The sequence below is a fragment of the Vanessa cardui genome, chromosome 23, assembly GCF_905220365.1.
Source record: "Vanessa cardui chromosome 23, ilVanCard2.1, whole genome shotgun sequence".
Taxonomy (NCBI): Eukaryota; Metazoa; Arthropoda; class Insecta; order Lepidoptera; family Nymphalidae; genus Vanessa; species Vanessa cardui.
Window position 1 is genome coordinate 620,368 of NC_061145.1, and position 20,095 is coordinate 640,462.

At 36.9% G+C, this 20,095-nt stretch overlaps 1 protein-coding gene across 1 annotated transcript in view; it reads left to right on the forward strand.

Moving 5' to 3' along the window:
- The first annotated feature begins 8,397 nt into the window (after positions 1-8,397).
- Positions 8,398-20,095, forward strand: part of LOC124539892 (octopamine receptor Oamb) — a 61,196-nt gene continuing 49,498 nt past the window's right edge. The window contains exon 1 of the mRNA XM_047117252.1: positions 8,398-8,590. Within this exon, the coding sequence (XP_046973208.1) occupies positions 8,473-8,590 (118 nt within the window). The 5' untranslated portion in view covers positions 8,398-8,472. The remainder of the gene's footprint in view (positions 8,591-20,095) is intronic.

Sequence of the window (20,095 nt, forward strand, 5' to 3'; positions counted from 1 at the left end):
AAACCAAAAGACAATCTTACTAAGTCCTTATGTTTGGCGGCAGAATATCTGATGAATGGGTGGTACCTAACCAGACGGGAACAAAGTCCTACCAACAATTAATAAAGGTTAATCACCCTTCTATTATTTGGACAAATAGATGCCGTAAGTAAGAGAAACTACCGAGTTTCTTACCGGTTCTTTATGGTAGAAATTACCATCCAAATTGGTGGTAGCTTCACGCAATATTGTGTAAATATCGATTCAAATATAATTCCTCAAACCTACTTGAATAAAGTATATTTTGACTGTTTAGTTTCCTCATTTCTCAGGCTAGACCTAGGCATGGAATAAATAACCAGCATGTGAGTATCTTCCAATGAGAAGTTAATGGGTATCTCTAAGAAAAAATCGCTCTATCAAGCAGTATACTACCAGTAAACCAACCAGTATAGTGTATACGAGAAGGCATCAACTGCGCACCAACCAATTCTATATTGTAATATTGTTTTTGCGGTATTAGTAGTAAGCAAATATTTCAAGTTTAGAAGTATTCCCTAAAATAAACAATATTTATTTATTTGCAAAGAGTTTTTAATGTACAGATATTTACCTCGACTCAATACTATCAAAATGTCTGTACGAACTACCAACAATCATATTCGAGTTATGAGGGCTCAAAATTTTACAGTTCTCGATTTAAAAGTGGTCACAATTGACACTGATAATTATAAAATGTAGGCACCTGGCGGGGGTGGGGGTCCGTCTGCCGCTGATATAGGTCTGTTAAAGGATATGTGGAACTTTGTAACAGGCACAGGCATACCTTAATTACTGAGCAAGATGAAACTAATTTTTTATTATTATTTTCCTTTCAATTGTTAATATCATGGATGTATTCAACTTTACTAAGCTAGCTATTTTGTCACACATATAATGTGTTGAAATTGACTTTTAATTGGTCGGTTAGGACATACACGATTTTTCACCGCACGCTTCTATTTAGAGTGTTGTATCTGAATAATAAAATACAATAAATTAGCGCTGCGTTTAAAAATCAATCCTAACCATTAGGCAATAAGACTTTATTTCAGATTTTCATTTATTTATCCATAGTCTCGGATTCGAACTCACCCTGACATTATACAGACAGATGTAGAAAACCTACACGATTAATAATGTAGAGGTACTCTCAGAAATTAAAGGCACACGTGGAAACAACGCTTTCGTAATTAAAAGATTAGTAGGTCTCGTATTTATTTATAAACCTCTAACGAAAATGGAATGCGGTTTCCGATATCCCACGTAGATGGGTACAATACCGACTAAAGATCGATATTTATAAATATTTTATGCAAAATAACGTACTAGCTGAAGGCATTTAACTATTCACTGAGCGACACGATCACTCTTTTGTCCAATGAATTATAAATAAATAAATAAAATATATAAATATTAGAAAACATCACATACTCTCTGTTATCCCAATATAAATCGCTTAAGCACTTGTGTTATGGAAAATCAGAAGGAACGACGTTACCAAAAAACACAGACCCAAGACAACATAGAAAACTAATGAACTTTTTCTACATGGGCTCGCCGGGACCTCGGAGTGGAGTACCCATGAAACCGGGGTACAAACTACTGGACTAAGTAGTCATTAACTGACAACCTGTTGTAGTTGATCATTGGAATTGTCTATTGATTATCCTTTCGGTTTTCGTGACCAACTCATGACTTATTGCTTTCATTATCGATGTATACAACCTGTAAATTTCCCACTGCTATGCTAAGGCCTACTCATCCTTTGAGGAGAAAGTTTGGAACATGCAATCTATAACCTAGGAGCCAAGGGATCATTAAGGTATAGATTTAAAGAAATTAAGATATTGACTGTTGCTTCTCAATACATATTTTGTAATGTTTTGTATGTACGGAAAAATATTAATGTTTTTATGAGAAAATGTGATTCTCATAACATTGGTACAAGGAACAAACACAATCTTGTTACTCCTGTTACTCGACTGCATAGAGTCAGTAACTCTTTTGTGGGGCAATGCTTACGCTTCTACAACAGGATCCCAGAAAGCGTTCAAAATGCTTCTGTTGCCAAATTTAAAAAAATTGTTAAGGAACGCTTGTGTGCTAAAGGTTACTATACAATTAGCGAGTTTATGTTTGATAGCACACCTTGGGAATGAAACGATCGCCTCCTGGCTATTTCTAATCATATAATACTATGTACCTTATAAATTTGACAAAAAAAAAAATAACAGATAAAAAAGACCCGCTGAGTTTCTTTCGCCGGTTCTTCTCAGGTCAGGGTGTTCCTTTTTCCGAACCGGTGGTAGTGTTTATTTGACAATCAATAAGTAAGTGTAATGCTTTTATATTGAATAAAGGAATTTGAGTTTGAGTTTGAGTTCATGTTCCACGACACTGGTCCAATGCGGGTTGGTGGAATACACATGTGGCAAAATTTCTAAGAAATTTGGCACTTGTATATTTCCTCACGATTTCTTCCTTCAGCGCCGAGCACGAGATGATATTCAGCCTGGGTTTGAACACTCAATCATCAGGTTAAGATGCTCGCGTTCTAACCACTGTTCCATCTCGGCTCCTATATAATATGCAAGATAGCAGTATCGTCATGTACCGTTTGTTTTATTAATATCATTACGCGATTTCCCTCCGCTGTGGTCCCATGAGTCGTGGGCGCGTTAGAAAGCGGCTTGTAGGAAATCCAATGTTTATCCGCGAGAAGGTTTTTCTTTTGTTTTATCAGTATATATTCTGCTTTTAGACAATATAGGGTAATTGAATCGGCCTCCTTTCATCCCTCGTCCTTTTATCGTCTAATGCAATTTATAGGTTACACGATTAACAAAACAATCTTCTATTTTGGATACATTGATCACCTCGGGTAGGTTCAGATAAACTAATGGCGAGCATATATCAAAGAGGAATAATACCTTACCTAAGTGTAACTTGCTAACATTAAGGGCCCAGCCACCCGTTCGTAGCCCATATAATATCTTATCACCCTGCTAAATTCGAGAGCGGCAAATTTATCCTTCTGTCTCAGAACAAGTGGGACATTGGGTACTATTTCATTATGAAACTATTCGGAAGCAATTTTATATAATCCGATGGGATATTAACGTGTTGGGGGATTTGTAGTAATTTCCCGATTATTGACCAAATAATAGTGTGAATAGAATTTTTATTTCCAATAGATAATCTTAACTTCGTAGTATAAAAAAAATCGCTTTTTCTGTCCCTATATCCCTATGTATGCTTAAATCTTTGAAACTATTCAACGGATCATGATGCGTTTTTTTTAATAGATAGAGTGATTCGAGAGGAAGGTTTTTGTATATAATACATAAACAATATAGTTAAGTAATACTAATAATTTTTAAAGTTTCTAATGTGATGTCATAAATTTTGCGCTTACATTGTAAACGCTGGCTGAACCATACTAGATAGATCAAAATAATGTACAACAGAATTGTACACCACATAAATGTCTACAAAAAAGTCCGCGATGGTATATGTCACAATAAACATTCATCAAAATCCGTTGCGTAGTTTTAAAGATTTAAGCGTACAAAGGGACATAGGGACAGAAAAAGCGACTTTGTTTGATACTATGTAAAAATGTGATGTCGTAAATAAATAAATTTTGTGGTATTTTTAGTATCAGTATTGCACCCATTCGAGGTCTTTACATTAAATAAAATCCTGTCGTGAAGATACTCGAATATAGAATATTTTAAATTAAAATTTTCTTTTTACGTACGTTGTCATCCGTTAATATTAAAATTAAACAAACGAACGATATAAAATAAAAACATAAATCGTATACAAAGAATCCTCGGCGGACGTAAAAATATTTTTCAAAGAGCGTTTTATTAATAGCCTAGAGTCAAATCCAGAAAGGATTTACTATTTACCATTACCTCTTTTTTCTATTGAACTTCTTTTTACTTTTTTCCCCTTTCCACTCCGCACTCAATTCAATCGTGTTTGAGTGCAACTTGGGAGAAAATAAAAGAGATGTTCCAAGTTTAAATCCAAGTTGGAAAGCGAATTACATTTGAAATTCGAAAACCTATTGGTAATCGTTATCCTGCATAACTAAACTATAAAGGTCTTATTCATAAATTTTAGCAGGTGTTTGTTTAAATACTGACATCTCTCTCTTTCACCAGTGATTCGGCATTTGAAAGAAGAAGATAATACACGTCACTGATAAAATCTTTTTATTATATTTGGAACAGACTTAGGATTTTTAACGTGAAATGAAAAAAGATTTAACGCACCGTTTTATTACGTTCTATGGTGACAATAGGACAGGTTCATTTTCCCCAAGGGAATGTGTCGATTCAACAAAGAAATTCAGCTAGTATTTGGTCCACCTACACCATTTAAACGCGTTTACGATTTTTGCAAGTACATTTTTTTAGAGTAAAAATTTCTTCTATATTTATGTTATTTTAATGATACCTAAATGATTAATTATGGAATCGATCCTGTGTTTTTGTACCTTAACACTGGGTCACAACAATATGTATGGCTATCATCATCAGATATTACTGATGATTGGGTATCTACCCAGACATGCTTACACTACTATTATTACATATATACATAAGTAAATGGCATTTTCATGTGTTATACTGAGAGGATGTTTATTTATTTTCATCAGGTGATCTTCGTGAATGAACATAGTATAATATGAAGTTATTAAAAACATGGTGATAACCAGCATGCATTTTAAAAATTATACTATGACATTATTTGCTAAAAATCAATATTATGTTATATTATAAATGTAAAAAAGTACCTCTGTCTCTCTCTCGCTCTTTTACAACCAAGCCGATGAACCGAATGTGATGAAACTTCGTATGAAGCAGACTTGAACTCCAAGAAAGGGCATACATTTTTTCGTCTAACACATGACATCCAACATCTCTAAAACGCGAGCGAGGCTGCGAGCGACTACTAGTATCAAATAAAAATCAAACACACATTTTTTCGTACACATTTTACTTACAATAAAAAATCCTCAAACATTATAAGTTCTGTTATTGACACGGGATAATTTTGGCCATTTCTCTTTGAAAGTAAAATTTACCTAGTAATTAGGATTAGACTAATTATTCTGTACACACTCGTCAACCGAATTCAAATACAGTACATGACCACATTCGACTATATTCAAGGCTGAAAGGGATGAAGTTTTCGAACGCAATTAGAAAGGCAAACACGAAGGGAAGGATCACGGTTAATTAGTGACTGATCGTATGGGTTTGGTGATGTTTGGTCTAAGACAAGACAGATAATTTTAATTACTATATATTACAAACCAAAGTCCCCGGCCGTGCCTGTCTGTATGTACGCGATAAATTCCAAAAATACTGAACGCATTTTCATTTATATTTGGAATTAAGATTCAATGTCCCTTGTGTCCAGAGTCGAGATGGCCGAGCGGTTAGAACGCGTGCATCTTAACCGATGAATGCGGGTTCAAACCCAGGCAAGCACCGCTGATTCATGTGCTTAATTTGTCTTTATATTTCATCTCTTGCTCAGCGGTGAAGGAAAACATCGTGAGGAAACTTGCATGTGACAAATTTCATAGAAATTCTGCCACATGTGCATTCCACCAATCCGCATTAGAACAGCGTGGTGGAATTTGTTCCAAACCTTCTCCTCAAAGGGAGAGGAGGCCTTTAGCCCAGCAGTGGGAATTTACAGGATTTTGTTGTTGTTGTTGTTGTCCCTTGTGTCATAGTCATAGATTTATACTCACTAACCCCAAGTGACGCCAACATTTGTTACTTACCCAAAGCTTAACTTAACTTCCTTGTAAGTAATTTTCCTTAACTTGGACCAATCTTTAATCACCGTATTGCTCCTGTACAAGACCAATACTGTGAGAGCGATACATAGGATTAAACGCGAATTGCTGCCCATAAATCTATTTCAGGAATTTTGCGCCTCATTAATTTTCTAAACAATGGGTACATTAACTAATAAAACTTAGAAATTGTCGATCCGAGCAAATACAACGTATGATATTGTATTATATAAACCGTAGAAGTCGTCTCGTCATTACCATTGAGACCTACCACGATATCGTTGCCTACCACATAGTGGGTAGCTGGTAGGGCTCAACGGAAAGATCATACATACATTGCAAATATAGGGAATTGCGGAAAAATAGTAAAGAGGTTTTTGCTTTGTTGAGCAGTGAGAAACACCAGCTTGATATTAATATCTTAAGATTTTTTATGTAAGAATGAAAGAAAGATACAGTAAACGTAAGTGTGAATTATAAAAAAAATTAAATGTAACCATGTATCGAATGAGTCTTTTATTTAAAAAACATCCATTAATATTGGTTTAAGCATATATCACGGTTGGTTGTCATTTGTCATACTAAATTTCATCAAATTAATTTAATTGTTTTTAATTAAAATTCTATCTAATTAGTGAAGTGTAGTTATTCAGTGTCTGCCAGATACTAAAGAAATAATTTTGAAAATTATGTTTCAAATCGATGTTAGTTGTATATTTAACTTTACTCTGTTTTCAAGCGCATATTTAAGCATTACCAAAACGTAAGTGTGAGCTGGTACCACCCATTCATCAGATATTATAGCGCCGTGATTGGTCCCCAAGGTTGGTTGGCAGTGTAAAGAATAGTTAATATTATATCACAGCGCCATTATCTACGGGCGTGGTGACCACACATCATAAAAATATGGTAATATATGATGCAAAACCACAGATAGGTTTAATAGATTATATGTAAATAATACATTGAAACTAATTTGCTTAGAATTAACCTCAAACAACAAATGATTAATTCATTTTAACTTCCTTTTGAGACAATCCTGTGTTACAATGTTTAATTATCATACTCTATCGTTGTAAGTCACAATTTGTATACAAATTAACACCAAATAGGTATAGCTAGGTTAATCTATATATGTATGATATACAACTACATGAGCTGCGATGGCCCAGTGGTTAGATCGTGCATCTTAACCGATGATCGTGACTTCAAACCCAAGCACCACTGAATATTTCTGTGCTTAATTTGTGTTTATAATTCATCTCGTATTCGACAGTGAAGAAAAACATCGTGATCAAACCTGCATATGTCTAATTTCAAAGAAATTCGACCACATGTGCCTTCTACGAACCCGCATTGGAACAGCGTGGTGGAATATGTTCCAAACCCTCTCTTTGATGGAAGAGGCCTTATTTCAGCAGTGGAAAATGTACAGGCTGTTACTTTACCTTTTACTTTACTACCTACTGTACGCTATTTCTTTAAGCTTAGTCAAACAAAACGTTTCTTGTGACTGAGTCAGATCGCTACTGTCTAAGCTGTTGTTTAATTAAAGACCCGAGGGAGATACCGAATTGACTTAGAAAAAAAAATTAAATAAAGACCGCGTATATAAATACTTTTTTATGAAAACGCTAAAGGCGGATGGAGCATCTCTAATAAAACTGTTAGATTCCATTATCTTTACATGTATAAAACAAAGTCGCTTATCGCTGTCTGTCCATATGTATGATAAGATCTTTAAAATTTTAATTAAAGCAATAGAAACAAATAAACAATACAAACTAATTCACATCAACAGTCTGAAATTACATGAAACCACGAAATCACCTATTTAACTAATATTAGTAGTCGCCGAGCGCTCCGCTCGTGTTTTAGGGTGTTATTGTCATGAGTTAGGTAAAAAAGTATCCTATGTACATCCTTGGAGTTCAAGCTTGCTTCATACCAAATTTCATCAAGATAGTTTTTTTACTTTCACATTTATAATATTAGTATAGAAGCACAGATAGTGTAACGCAGGTGTTAGTACATCTTCCGGGATAAAAACCCAAGTACCATTGAAGACAATCTATCTCTGTGCTAAATCTCTATCAAATCTGCTTAAGGATTTTAAAGTTATTATAACAAACATCAATCAACACTGTCGCACTGTAATATCAAAAAGAAAATGTTACATATTGTAACTACAGGCACAAGGGACGTAACATCTTAGTTCCCAAGGTTGGTGGCAAATTGACGATGTAAGGAATAGTGGTAGTGTTTATTTGACAATCAATAAGTAAGTGTAATGCTTTTATATTGAATAAAGGAATTTGAGTTTGAGTTTGAGTTTGAGTTTGAGTTAATATTTCTTACAGCGTCATTGTCTATGGGTGATGGTGACCGCTTACCATCAGTTGGCTCTTATACTCGTCCGCCAACTTATATCTTAAAAAAACAATTGGTTCGATCGTGAAAGAGCGACAGATAGAGTTACTTTCGCGTTTATAATTTTAGTATAGATTTATCCAAATTTGTATGAATATATTTCCTTTACAGGAGCTGAATTCGTCTCGATGCGCGCACCTTAAAGGCAAACGGGCGATGCGCCGCGCAAGCGCGCTGTTACGTGCGGTGCGCGTAACATGCGCTCGCTAAATGAGACGGCGTGCGCGGCGCTGCTCGAAGACGTGCGCTGGGACGAGCCCACCAGCGTCGCCAGTCTCGCCGTGCTAGCGCTCATCGACGTACTGGTCATCGCAGGTAAAATATACCAATACAGGTAACATTTGTTTTTGCATAGGTAACAAAAACAGCCTGTTAATTTCACACTTCTTCTCCTCTCCCTTTGAGGAGAATATTTGAACGATATTCCACTACGCTGTTCCAATGTGGGTTTGTGGAATACACATGTGGCAAAATTTCTATAAAATTAAACACGTGCAGGTTTGATCACGATGTTTTCGTTTCGACAAGCACGAGATGAATTATAAACACAAATTAAGCACATAAATATTCAGTGGTGCTGAGTTTGAACCCGCAATCATCGGTTAAGATACACGCGTTCTAACCACTGGGCCATCCTGGTTTAAACATAAAGTTAACTTACAATGAGATACAATCGATATTGTATGATAGGATGTGACATATCTTTTTGACATAATATATTTTTTTAATGCAAGTTAACTAAGGAACTATTGAACCAATCCTGAAGAATCCTTAAAAAGCTGTGTACATAAGTAATAAGTGCTATAAGCTATAAATACCATTTTAATTATAAATTTTCTTTATTCATAAATGTTCACGCCCGTGTGAAACTATGGCCGGTCGCCATTTGGAATAATTAAATAATTAATTAAACACAAGGATATGAACCTCTTACACATGGTCACAATGCACAAAGTCTTAATTTTAAGCGAGTAAAACTGCAAATTACAGCTACTTATGAAAATATATTATACTCAAAAGTTCCCCAACACGGGCTACATCGGACCCGCCCGAGTCGAAAGACGTAGAAAGCGTTTATTAGTTTTGTATGTCATCTTGGGTCTGGGTGTTTGTGGTAGCGTCGTTAGTTCTTATTTTCCATAACACAATCATCAGAATGTATGTGATGTTGTCCAATATTTATTCATTGATTACGTTCCCATTGTTTTTTAAGTCCTTCGTAATTTCTATATTACGTCTTGTATACAATTATGCTATAAAAGAAACTATTTTCTTGACTATAACTAGTCTTTTACAGTAACTATTTTACATTGTGTTGATTTTGGTCAGTTACAACATAATTTACCTGTATCACCATGTGACTCAGTAAATGCTTACAGACGTCATAACAAATACTTAGCTATTATGCCAATTGTACAGTCTTTGGAAGTGTTAAAATATTTGAATATTAAATATAAATCACAAGACAATTTCTAATGAAATACTTTAAGTCAGGGTCGGAACTGGAGTTGACTGGCCTTATGTATTGAAATCACAACATATTTTTACTAATAAAGTAAAATCATGTAGTATATCTTTTTTTTTTAAATATTGTTTGAGTTATACGTGGTTGACAACGACATATAACATTTCAAATTAATTGATTTTTTTTATGAAATAGGTTGGCTGATGAGCGTATGGCCCCCCTGATGTAAAGTGGTCACCATCACCCATAGACAATGACGCTGTATGAAAAATTAACTATTCCTTACATCGTCTATGCGCCACCAACCTTGGGAACTGAGATGCTATGTTCCTTGTGCCTGTAGTTACACTGGCTCACTCACCCTTCAAACCGGAACACAACAATACTGCGTACTGTTACGGAATATCTGATGAGTGGGTGGTACCTACCCAGGCGGGCTTGCATAAAGCCCTACCACCAAGAGTTAGATGAGTGATAGTAAGAAGAGTATCGAAACATTTTGACACATTTACATGAGTAAGAAGAAAGATAGTAAGCAGGGTGAGAAAGAAAGAGACCACGCATGCAAGCAACTTTATTGTTATAATTTCCTTATTTTGTGTATTATTTTATATATGAATGGTAAGTAAAATTGAGTGTTGCTTCATTGATATTTCTCATTATTATGATCTCTGTTTCTCATTATAAACTAGCTGTTGGTCGCGGCATTGCTCGATTGGTAATTGCTTATATTACCTGAAATTTCAAACCCTATTTCACCCCTGTAGGGATAAAATTTTCAAAATTTCATTGCTAGTTCAGATTGAAACCTAAATTAGCATAATTCAATAGTAGGTCTCTTTTCATTATAAATAAAAATTTTAACAAAAAGAAAAACCGACTTCAAACAAAACACTATTTTAAAACAAATGAATATGCACGAAAAAGTAATAAAAATAATTGCGTATTCAACATAATTTTTAGAGTCTTCCTAAGTTAAATGAAATGAAAAATATTAGACTACTTAAAAGTCGATTAACGATCATATCATGTAGTTATATTATAGCAATAATTATAACTACATTATATAATCGTAAATCGACTTTTAAGTAGTCTAATATTTTTCATTTCATTTTACTTAGGAGGACTCTAAAAAATATGTTGAATACGCAATTATTTTGTTTGAAGTCGGTTTTTCTTTTTGTTAAAATTTTATTTATTTTTTGATTTTAAGTGAAGCTGATGTTGACTAACTAATTTTTCTTAATATGGATAAATTAAGCGTTCCTTTTATATGAATCAGAAACTACTTCGAGGACAATTTCAAAGGACACTTGCGAATAAAGCAAAAATAGACTTTCGAAAATGCGGCTTTAATACGTCATGCGGCATAAACTACAAGGATCCCTCGAAAGAGCTGTAATCGACCTCGACAAAAAAACTTTGAAAAAGAGCTAATATATGTCGTATATCATATGACATCACATCACACACACAAAATGTGATTAAAGATAGTAAGAAATTCTACCCCATATCGCACCCTAACTGTGAGCGAATAGGTGTTCCATCACTATATAGTATGAAACAAAGTCGCTTTTTCTGTCCCTATATCATTAAAACTACGCAACGGATTTTGATGCGGTTTTTTTTAACAGATAGTGTGATTCAAGGAAAAGGTTTGTGTATATAATACATGAACAATATAGTAAAGAAACAGTAATAATTTTAGAAGTTTGCGATATGATGTCATAAATAAACAAATTCTGTAGTAAGTATATTTAGTATCAGTATTGCACCCGTGCGAAGCCGGGGTGGGTAGCTAGTTGATTATAATATTCGACTATGATAATTACATAAACATAACCACATTACGGAAGGTGACTCAAATATCCAAATAACGTATAAATAAAAGATTCGACTGAGTATCGCTAACGTGTTCCTCAGAATTGTTCCGTTCCCTTCCGTTCCGTTACTTTGTCATGGATCCTGTGCTCAGAACCTTACCAAACTTTCACCAAATTACCCTTGGAGTATATATTTTATAATAAAAAAAGAATTATCAAAATTGGTTGGGTGATTTTCAGTTATTCACCTTATGGTTGGATTTAACTATAACAGGAAAAGTTAAGCAGCGATAAATTAAACGATATAGTTTTTACACACATATATTTTCACAAGCACAGAAGGTATATACAAGAAAGATATAGAGAAGGTACAGTTATAGCGTTTAAGTAAGAAAATAGAATAACTAAGAAATATATGAAGAATTAAGCGTAATAAGCAAAAGCGTTGCATAGCAACGAGTATCCAACGGTGCGCACGCAGCCTCTCGGCGTCGGTATCAGAAAACGACTGACGAACGGGGTAAAGTCGACGTCACGCATAGCGGTGCTTTGACCAACTATGCATGAAGCGAGTAATGCGTTTATTCAACGCTACATCAGCCCCCCCGGAGACCGTTAAGGTCGAAAAACGTCGGGAAAACGTACTCTTCGACCTGATCGAGTACGGCGATCTTCATTACTTCTAACTGTATTCTCTGTCTGTTTCATCCCAACTTCCGTGCGCGGCGCTTGATCACTCAGTATGTACGCTGGTTTTAATCTGTCTATCGAAACGGTGGTAGGTTTCTCTCGAATGTCGATCTTGAAGAATTTGTCTCCTCGTTTGATGACGGTATATGGTCCAGCGTACGGTGCCTGTAAAGGCTTGCGAACAAAATCTTGCCGTATAAAAACTTGTAGTGCAGATCGCAAGTCCTTGCTGATGAAAACAGGAGTCTTGCCATGGTGAACTACTGGTGTAGGTTTAAGTTTTCGGATGTTCGCTCGTAGTCGTGCGAGAAAATCTGTGCAATCCACGATTTCAGTGGGAGAGTTGTTGAAAAATGCGCCAGGTAATCGTAAGGTCTCTCCATACACTAGTTCAGCTGATGACGTGCTTATGTCCTCCTTCCATGCTGAACGAATTCCTAAAAGGACTAGCGGAAGTACTTCAACCCAGTTTTCGTCATTGTGGCACATTATCGCCGCCTTGAGTTGCCGATGGAACCGTTCCACCATTCCATTCGCAGCGGGATGGTATGCTGTGGTCTGTATATGATTGACACCTATCAGCTTCGAAAGCTCCTTAAATAAAAATGCCTCAAATTGTTTTCCTCGATCCGTTGTTATCTTCTCGGGACAGCCAAAACGTGAAATCCAACCAGCAACTAAAGCATTTGCCACTGTGTCAGCTTTGATGTCGGAGAGTGGTATTACCTCTGGCCAACGAGTGAATCTGTCCACGGCTGTAAGACAATACTTATATTCTTGTGAGGCTGGCAGAGGTCCGATAAGATCAATGTCAAATTCTGTACAGGAGATCGAGTGTGTCTGGAAACTTTCGAGCGTTGACATGACAGACAGCTACGAGTCCAATCGGCACAGTCCTTTTTAATATTAGGCCATACGTAGTTTTGCGTGACCAGTCTGATTGTTGCTTTAACACCTGGGTGACTTAATCCGTGAAAGCAGTCGAACGCTTGTCGGCGGAACTCTGGAGTCAGATAAGGACGTGGTGATAAGCAGGACATATCGCAGTAAATCGTCTTACCGGAACCAGAAATGTCTAATCTCTGGAGGTCCAGGCCAGAAGTATTGCTTCTTAAAATTCCTTGGAGCTCGTCGTCATTCGCTTGCGATAAAGCTAATGCGTCCAAGTCGATGGCGGTGGTAATTGCATCCGTGCGTGAGAGAGCATCGGCTACCACATTGTCTTCACCTGCGACATATTTAATATTAGTTGTGAATTGCGACACAAAATCAAAATACCGAAATTGGCGTGGTGAGCAATTCTGTGAGGCCTTTCTGAACGCCGATACTATTGGTTTGTGATCGGTACATATGGAGAAGTCTTTCCCTTCTACTATATGACGGAAATGTTTAACACCTTCGTAGATAGCTAGTAGTTCTCTGTCGAATGGACTATATTTTCTTTGCGATCTACTGAGCTTTTTGGAGAAGAAAGCAAGCGGTTGCCACACGGAGTCTATTTTCTGCTGTAGTACAGCGCCGATCGCGTTGTCTGAAGCATCTGTCCACAGAGTTAGTTCAGCTGTTGGATGCGGGTGTGCTAAAAGTGTAGCTTGAGCTAGACTTGCCTTACACGCTTCGAATGCCTTCTGAAGCTCGGTTGACCAAACAATAGGTGTACTGGCTTTGATAGCTGGACCAGACAGTAGCTCGTGCAATGGGGCTTGTATCCTTGCCGCGCTAGGAACAAAACGACGGTAAAAATTTGTCATACCCAGAAATCTTCGTAGTTCCCTAATGGTCTTGGGTTGCGAGAATTTTTGTATAGCTTCCACCTTTTGAGGATGCGGCCTTGTACCTTCTGCAGAGACGACGTACCCCAGAAACTCCACCTGTGGCTCCCCTAATACGGTTTTCGAAGCGTTGATCACGACACCGTGGTCCTGTAAACGCCGAAAGATTTGCTTCAGGTGTTCTCGGTGCTGCGTCTCGTCCTGGGAGGCCACAAGGATGTCATCAATATAGGGAAAACAGAAGTCCAAACCTTTGAGTATTTCATCTATGAAGCGTTGGAATGTTGGAGCAGCATTGCGTAGACCAAAACTCATATATGGAAACTCAAACATTCCGAACGGAGTAGTTATAGCAGTCTTAGGTATATCAGCAATGTTGACCGGAATCTGATTATACGCCCGGATTAGGTCAATTTTACTAAATACTGTGCAGCCGGCAAGATTATGTGCTATATCACCTATATGGCGGACTGGGTATCGGTCAGGTATTGTGCGCGCGTTAAGTGCACGGTAATCTCCGCATGGCCGCCACTCATTGTTTTTCTTAGGCACGAGATGTAACGGGGACGACCACGGGCTATCGGATCGCCTTGCGATACCTGCTCTTACCATATCCTCAAACTTCTTGATAGCAATCCGGAGTCTATCCGGTGCTAAACGACGAGGACGGCTGTATACTGGAGGTCCGGAAGTCGTGCGTATGTAGTGGAGTGTGTTGTGCTTGACCTCACGCGGAGACAGGTCTCCAGCGGGTCTAGTAATGTCCGGAAACTGCGAAAATAGGTCATGGTATCGCGAAGTACCTGTAAAAGATTTAATTTGGCACACAACATGTGATGCAGGTTTAGCAAGAGCACTTAGTGAGGTAATATTGTCTATTAAGCGATGGTGTCTAGCGTCCACAAGCAAATTATAATGCGATAAAAAGTCTATGCCTATAATAGGTTTAGTGACGTCAGCTATGACAAAACGCCACGTAAAAGCACGCCTGAGTCCAAAGTCTAAGAAAAGGTTCACCCAGCCGAAAGTATTTATTGTGGACCCATTGGCTGCGAACAGCTGATAGTCTGTCTTTATACGCTTCCTATCTCGAATATACTTATGTGGATATACACAAAGGTCAGAACCTGTATCTATTAAATACTGCACTTTAGTCTTACAGTCCGTTACGAAAACGCGGCCACCAGCTATACTATCACAGTCACGCGTTGCCGCCTTCACTGACTGCTTGGTTCGTTTCCCGAGTGAAACGAACACGGGGAGCGGCACTTCGTCGACTGGTTGCCGAAACGCCGATGGTACCAGCAATGCCCCGAGCCCGCATTAGAGCGGCTCCGGGACCGTCGACGCCAGCGAGGAGATCGCGCTCGACTTCTCGAACGCGAGCGGGACCTGATGGATAGCTCCGCAACTTGCCGTGACAGGTCGTCGACTCGCTGAACAAGCTTTTCTATGAGTGTCGTTGGACATCCTGACGGTGTTGAAGTCGACGTCGATGTTGCTGCTACCTGAGGTTGTAGAGATACCTCGTGGATCTTATCTACAATTTGCGCCACCGTGTCGAGAGGGAGGTCGGCTTGAGCTGCAATAATCGCCTGAACGTGATTAGGCAATCGGTTCGTCCACAGCGAACGTATGAATTCGTCCGGTACCTCAGCTCCAGCTTAGCTTCGCAGATGTCGAAGAAATTGAGAGGGTTTCCGATCTCCTAACTCTTCGTGGGTAAGTAATTGTCTTACCCTTTGCTCCTGCGACGCCGACAACCGCGAAATTAATTCTGTTTTTATTTTTTCGTATTTATTTTCTGCCGGCGGATTCGTGATTACATCTTTTACCTCGCATACATATTTGTAGTCCAAATTGGCGATAACGTGATAGAACTTCGTGCCATCCGCCGTTATATTAGACAAGGCAAATTGTCCTTCTAATTGTACAAACCACAATGCCGGTTCGTTCGGCCAAAATGGCGGCACCTTGACGCCAACGCGGCACACTTCTTCCTGCGCGCCATTGTTTGCCATTTTAACTTATTACTGTTAATTGCAACGTAGGTAACACAGTCTAAAATGGTGCGAGTGTTCGTACGGGTCACCACTTATGGTTGGATTTAACTATAACAGGAAAAGTTAAGCAGCGATAAATTAAACGATATAGTTTTTACACACATATATTTTCACAAGCACAGAAGGTATATACAAGAAAGATATAGAGAAGGTACAGTTATAGCGTTTAAGTAAGAAAATAGAATAACTAAGAAATATATGAAGAATTAAGCGTAATAAGCAAAAGCGTTGCATAGCAACGAGTATCCAACGGTGCGCACGCAGCCTCTCGGCGTCGGTATCAGAAAACGACTGACGAACGGGGTAAAGTCGACGTCACGCATAGCGGTGCTTTGACCAACTATGCATGAAGCGAGTAATGCGTTTATTCAACGCTACAACCTATTTGTCGCGCATATACATAATGCAAATTTAAGACTTATGTCGTTTTCATATGGATACCATCATCGGAAAAAAAAAATGGGACCCCACGGGAAGCACTACCTTTCAAACAAAAAAAAATTATCAAAATCGGTCCACCCAGTGAAAAGTCATGAGGTAACAAGCATAAAAAAAAGAAAAAAAATACAGACGAATTGATAACCTCCTCCTTTTGGAAGTCGGTTGAAAACAATTTTACTCACCAAATTTCAAGGCCCTAACTTTAATAGTGTACGCTCAGCGATGACGAATCAGTCCAGGACTTGTTATTTTATATACATAGATTTAAGATTTTTCCATCCCATACTATGTGTATTCTTTATAAAATATCATGAAATGCTTGAAAAACTAAAAATTCTAAATAAACGCACACTTAATTGACTTCATGACAAATAAAAAGCGCGTGTCAATGATAAAATCCCTAACCAATGGGAACGACTGCACTTCAAAGGGAGTGTAGGCGTTTCCATTTTACGAGTTGAATTCGCTTTTCCATTAGTAGATTACATCTATTTGTGCTGCGAATGAATACTTCTATTGCAAAAGGTTCGAATTTGATGGATTCTCTTATCAACACCTGGTCGTACAGCACGATGATGGAAAAGCTAATCTTCTAAGCTGTGAAACATTATGCAGTTGATCTACTAAATGATAATTTTATAATAAAATGAGCCAATATCCAGAACAAATGGATCTTAATTGAAGATTGAGGCTTTAAGCCATACAAAATGTCTTGCTACATGGCAAAGGTCTTCTCGCTTAAAGAAATAACTTTATTTCTCGTCACTGTTCCAGCAAGTACTAGAACTTCTTCCAACAAGGAGGTTAGTGGTATTTCATTTATTTCATTGCAGACAATTACAGTCCCGCGAGGATATTTTAACTTATAGATCTGCACTTCATTATTGCTCTTACATGTGAAAATCACAAGATTGTTTTCAAATTTTCCAAATACAAATCGTTAGTATTAATATCGTATTTCGAATAAAACGATAAATAGTGAAAGTCGAAGTTAATAATGTTATGTCTTCTTCTTTCGAATGCAAACTCACTCATGAGGAAAAGAGAGAGATCAGTGTTTAAACGAAAACCTCAACGCTCATAATTAAAGTCATATGTAACTGGCCTTCAAAATACAATTATTGTTTAAATATAAAGTTACTTTATACGAGTAAATTCATTATTGTTTAATTAACGATTTACAAGTCTATAATGGTAATTTAGGTTTCAATCTGAGCTAAGAATGAATTTTATCTGCAGTTAGAGAACGAACCATACGTTCATAATAGTAGCTGTATTTCTTAGACATATTTTTACATAGTATAAAACAAAGTTGCTCACCGCTGTCCCTATGTATGTTTAGATATTTACAATTATACGATTGATTTGGATGCGGATTTTTTAATAGCTATAGTGATTCGAGAAGAAGGTTATTGTACATAATACACGGACAATATAGTAAATAAACGCTGACGATTTTTGAATTTGATAATGTGATGTCGTAATAAAAACAAATTATGTTGTATATTTATTTATACCGGGGTGGACTGATAGTTCTATTCCAAAATCTATCGACTGGTTTGATTAAATTTCAACTACAACATCAGCCTGAAAATTTCCCACTGCTACGCTAAGGCCTCCTCTCCCTTTGAGGAGAAGGTTTGGAACATATTCCACGCTGTTCCAATACGGGTTGGTGGAATACACGTGTGGCAATTTAGAAAAAAAATTGCTTGTTTAATGTTACATAATTAATCAGAACAGTTATATAAATAATGCAGTTAAATTAGTATTATAAATAAATAAAATTCGTTCCATTATGATATTAAACAATAATAACCAAGAATGTCTCCGCGGAACGCTAATGGCGTCCATTTTGCCGTTTTACGTTCTATTTCATTCAATACAGATTCCTCCCTCGGCTTGTTAGTTGTTGCTTTGAACGATTTCTTTATCGATGTAACATTTATTTTAATTCAACTAAGCGATTTCGATTGTGTGATCGAATATTTATTTGAATACCGGCTTAGGATAACGTTTATACATTACTCTTATTATAAATACTTCTTTGTCAGATTACTTTGGTATAGTTATGTAGTTAGTTTGTGTAGCTGCTTGTTGCCATTTACTTTATTTTAACATCAACAACTACGACACAACAACAGCCTGTAATTTCCCACTGCTGGGCTAAAGGCCTCCTCTCCCTTTGAGGAGAAGGTTTGGAACATATTCCTCCACGCTGTTCCAATGCGGGTTGGTGGAATACACATGTGGCAGAATTTCGATGAAATTTGTCACATGCAGGTTTCCTCACGATGTTTTCCTTCACCGCTGAGCACGAGATAAATTATAAAGACAAATTAAGCACATGAATCAGCGGTGCTTGCATGGGTTTGAACCCGTAATCATCGGTTAAGATGCACGCGTTCTAACCACTGGGCCATCTCGGCTTTTAACATCATCACTACATATTATAAAACAAAGTTCCTTGGCCGCGTCTGTCTGTCTGTATGTTCGCAATAAGCTTCAAAACTACTGAGCAGATTGTCAATCGGTTATGAGTAATAGAGAGAGAGATTCCAAAGGAAGGTTTTTGTATATTATTTATTAAGGTTTTTTGTAAATAATTTAAAATAGAACAACAATTGTAAAACATGTCGCAAAAAAATGTCAAGCACTTTTGTAAGTATAATATGGCAGAATTTTATTGAAATTATACACACGTAGGTTTTTTTTCATTGAAGAGCACATACATTTATTTAGTGGTGCTTACCCGGGCTTGACTTGTAATCAATAAAAATACTTGCGTTCTGAAAACTGGGCCATCTCAGCTAAATTATATACATCCAGAATATGATCATCCAAATATCTTCTCTATAGGCATCTTCTATAAAAGCGCTCTACATCTTAAATTGCATCTGCAGATACCATCATGTGTATACATAGTGTCAAGTTATTTGAATTAACCTTCCTCGGTTCTTCGGGTCATATTGACCCGAATCTGATGTTTAACTGGCAATAAAAGTTGTAATTTTTATTATAATTTATTAAGACTTCAGGACAATTATTAATTGTGTATTCACTCTATATCAGTACTGTAAAATTATAGAAAAGTCTCTTATATTAGCTAGAATAAGTTTTTTCCATCTTAGGTTCCTCGGGTCAATAATACCCGAGTATGAAAAAAACCCTCGGGTCAGAAAAGCCCGTGTTCGTTAACAATAATGCTTTGTTGAATTCTAAGGATATAGTTACAATTTATAAATATTAGTCAAACCTCAATCATCACTGATTGTGTTATTGTTGAAAGTAAATTGAGAAAAATATTTGTTTACATTTGCATGCGGTTACATTACATTAGTTTCGTGAGACGATTATTTTTATTTGATTCATTTTTTGTTTGGATCGAACGTATTCCGCTAGTGTTTGAAATGGCTCACAATTTGACTAATTCTATGATTTCGCAAATCCTAAACTACGATATAAATTCTGAAGATAAAATAGTTAGTGAAATGGAGAATTATCCTAAACCTGTGTTTTCATCTAATGTTGCGTTCAATTCAAAAATGGTTCCCTCAATAAAAATG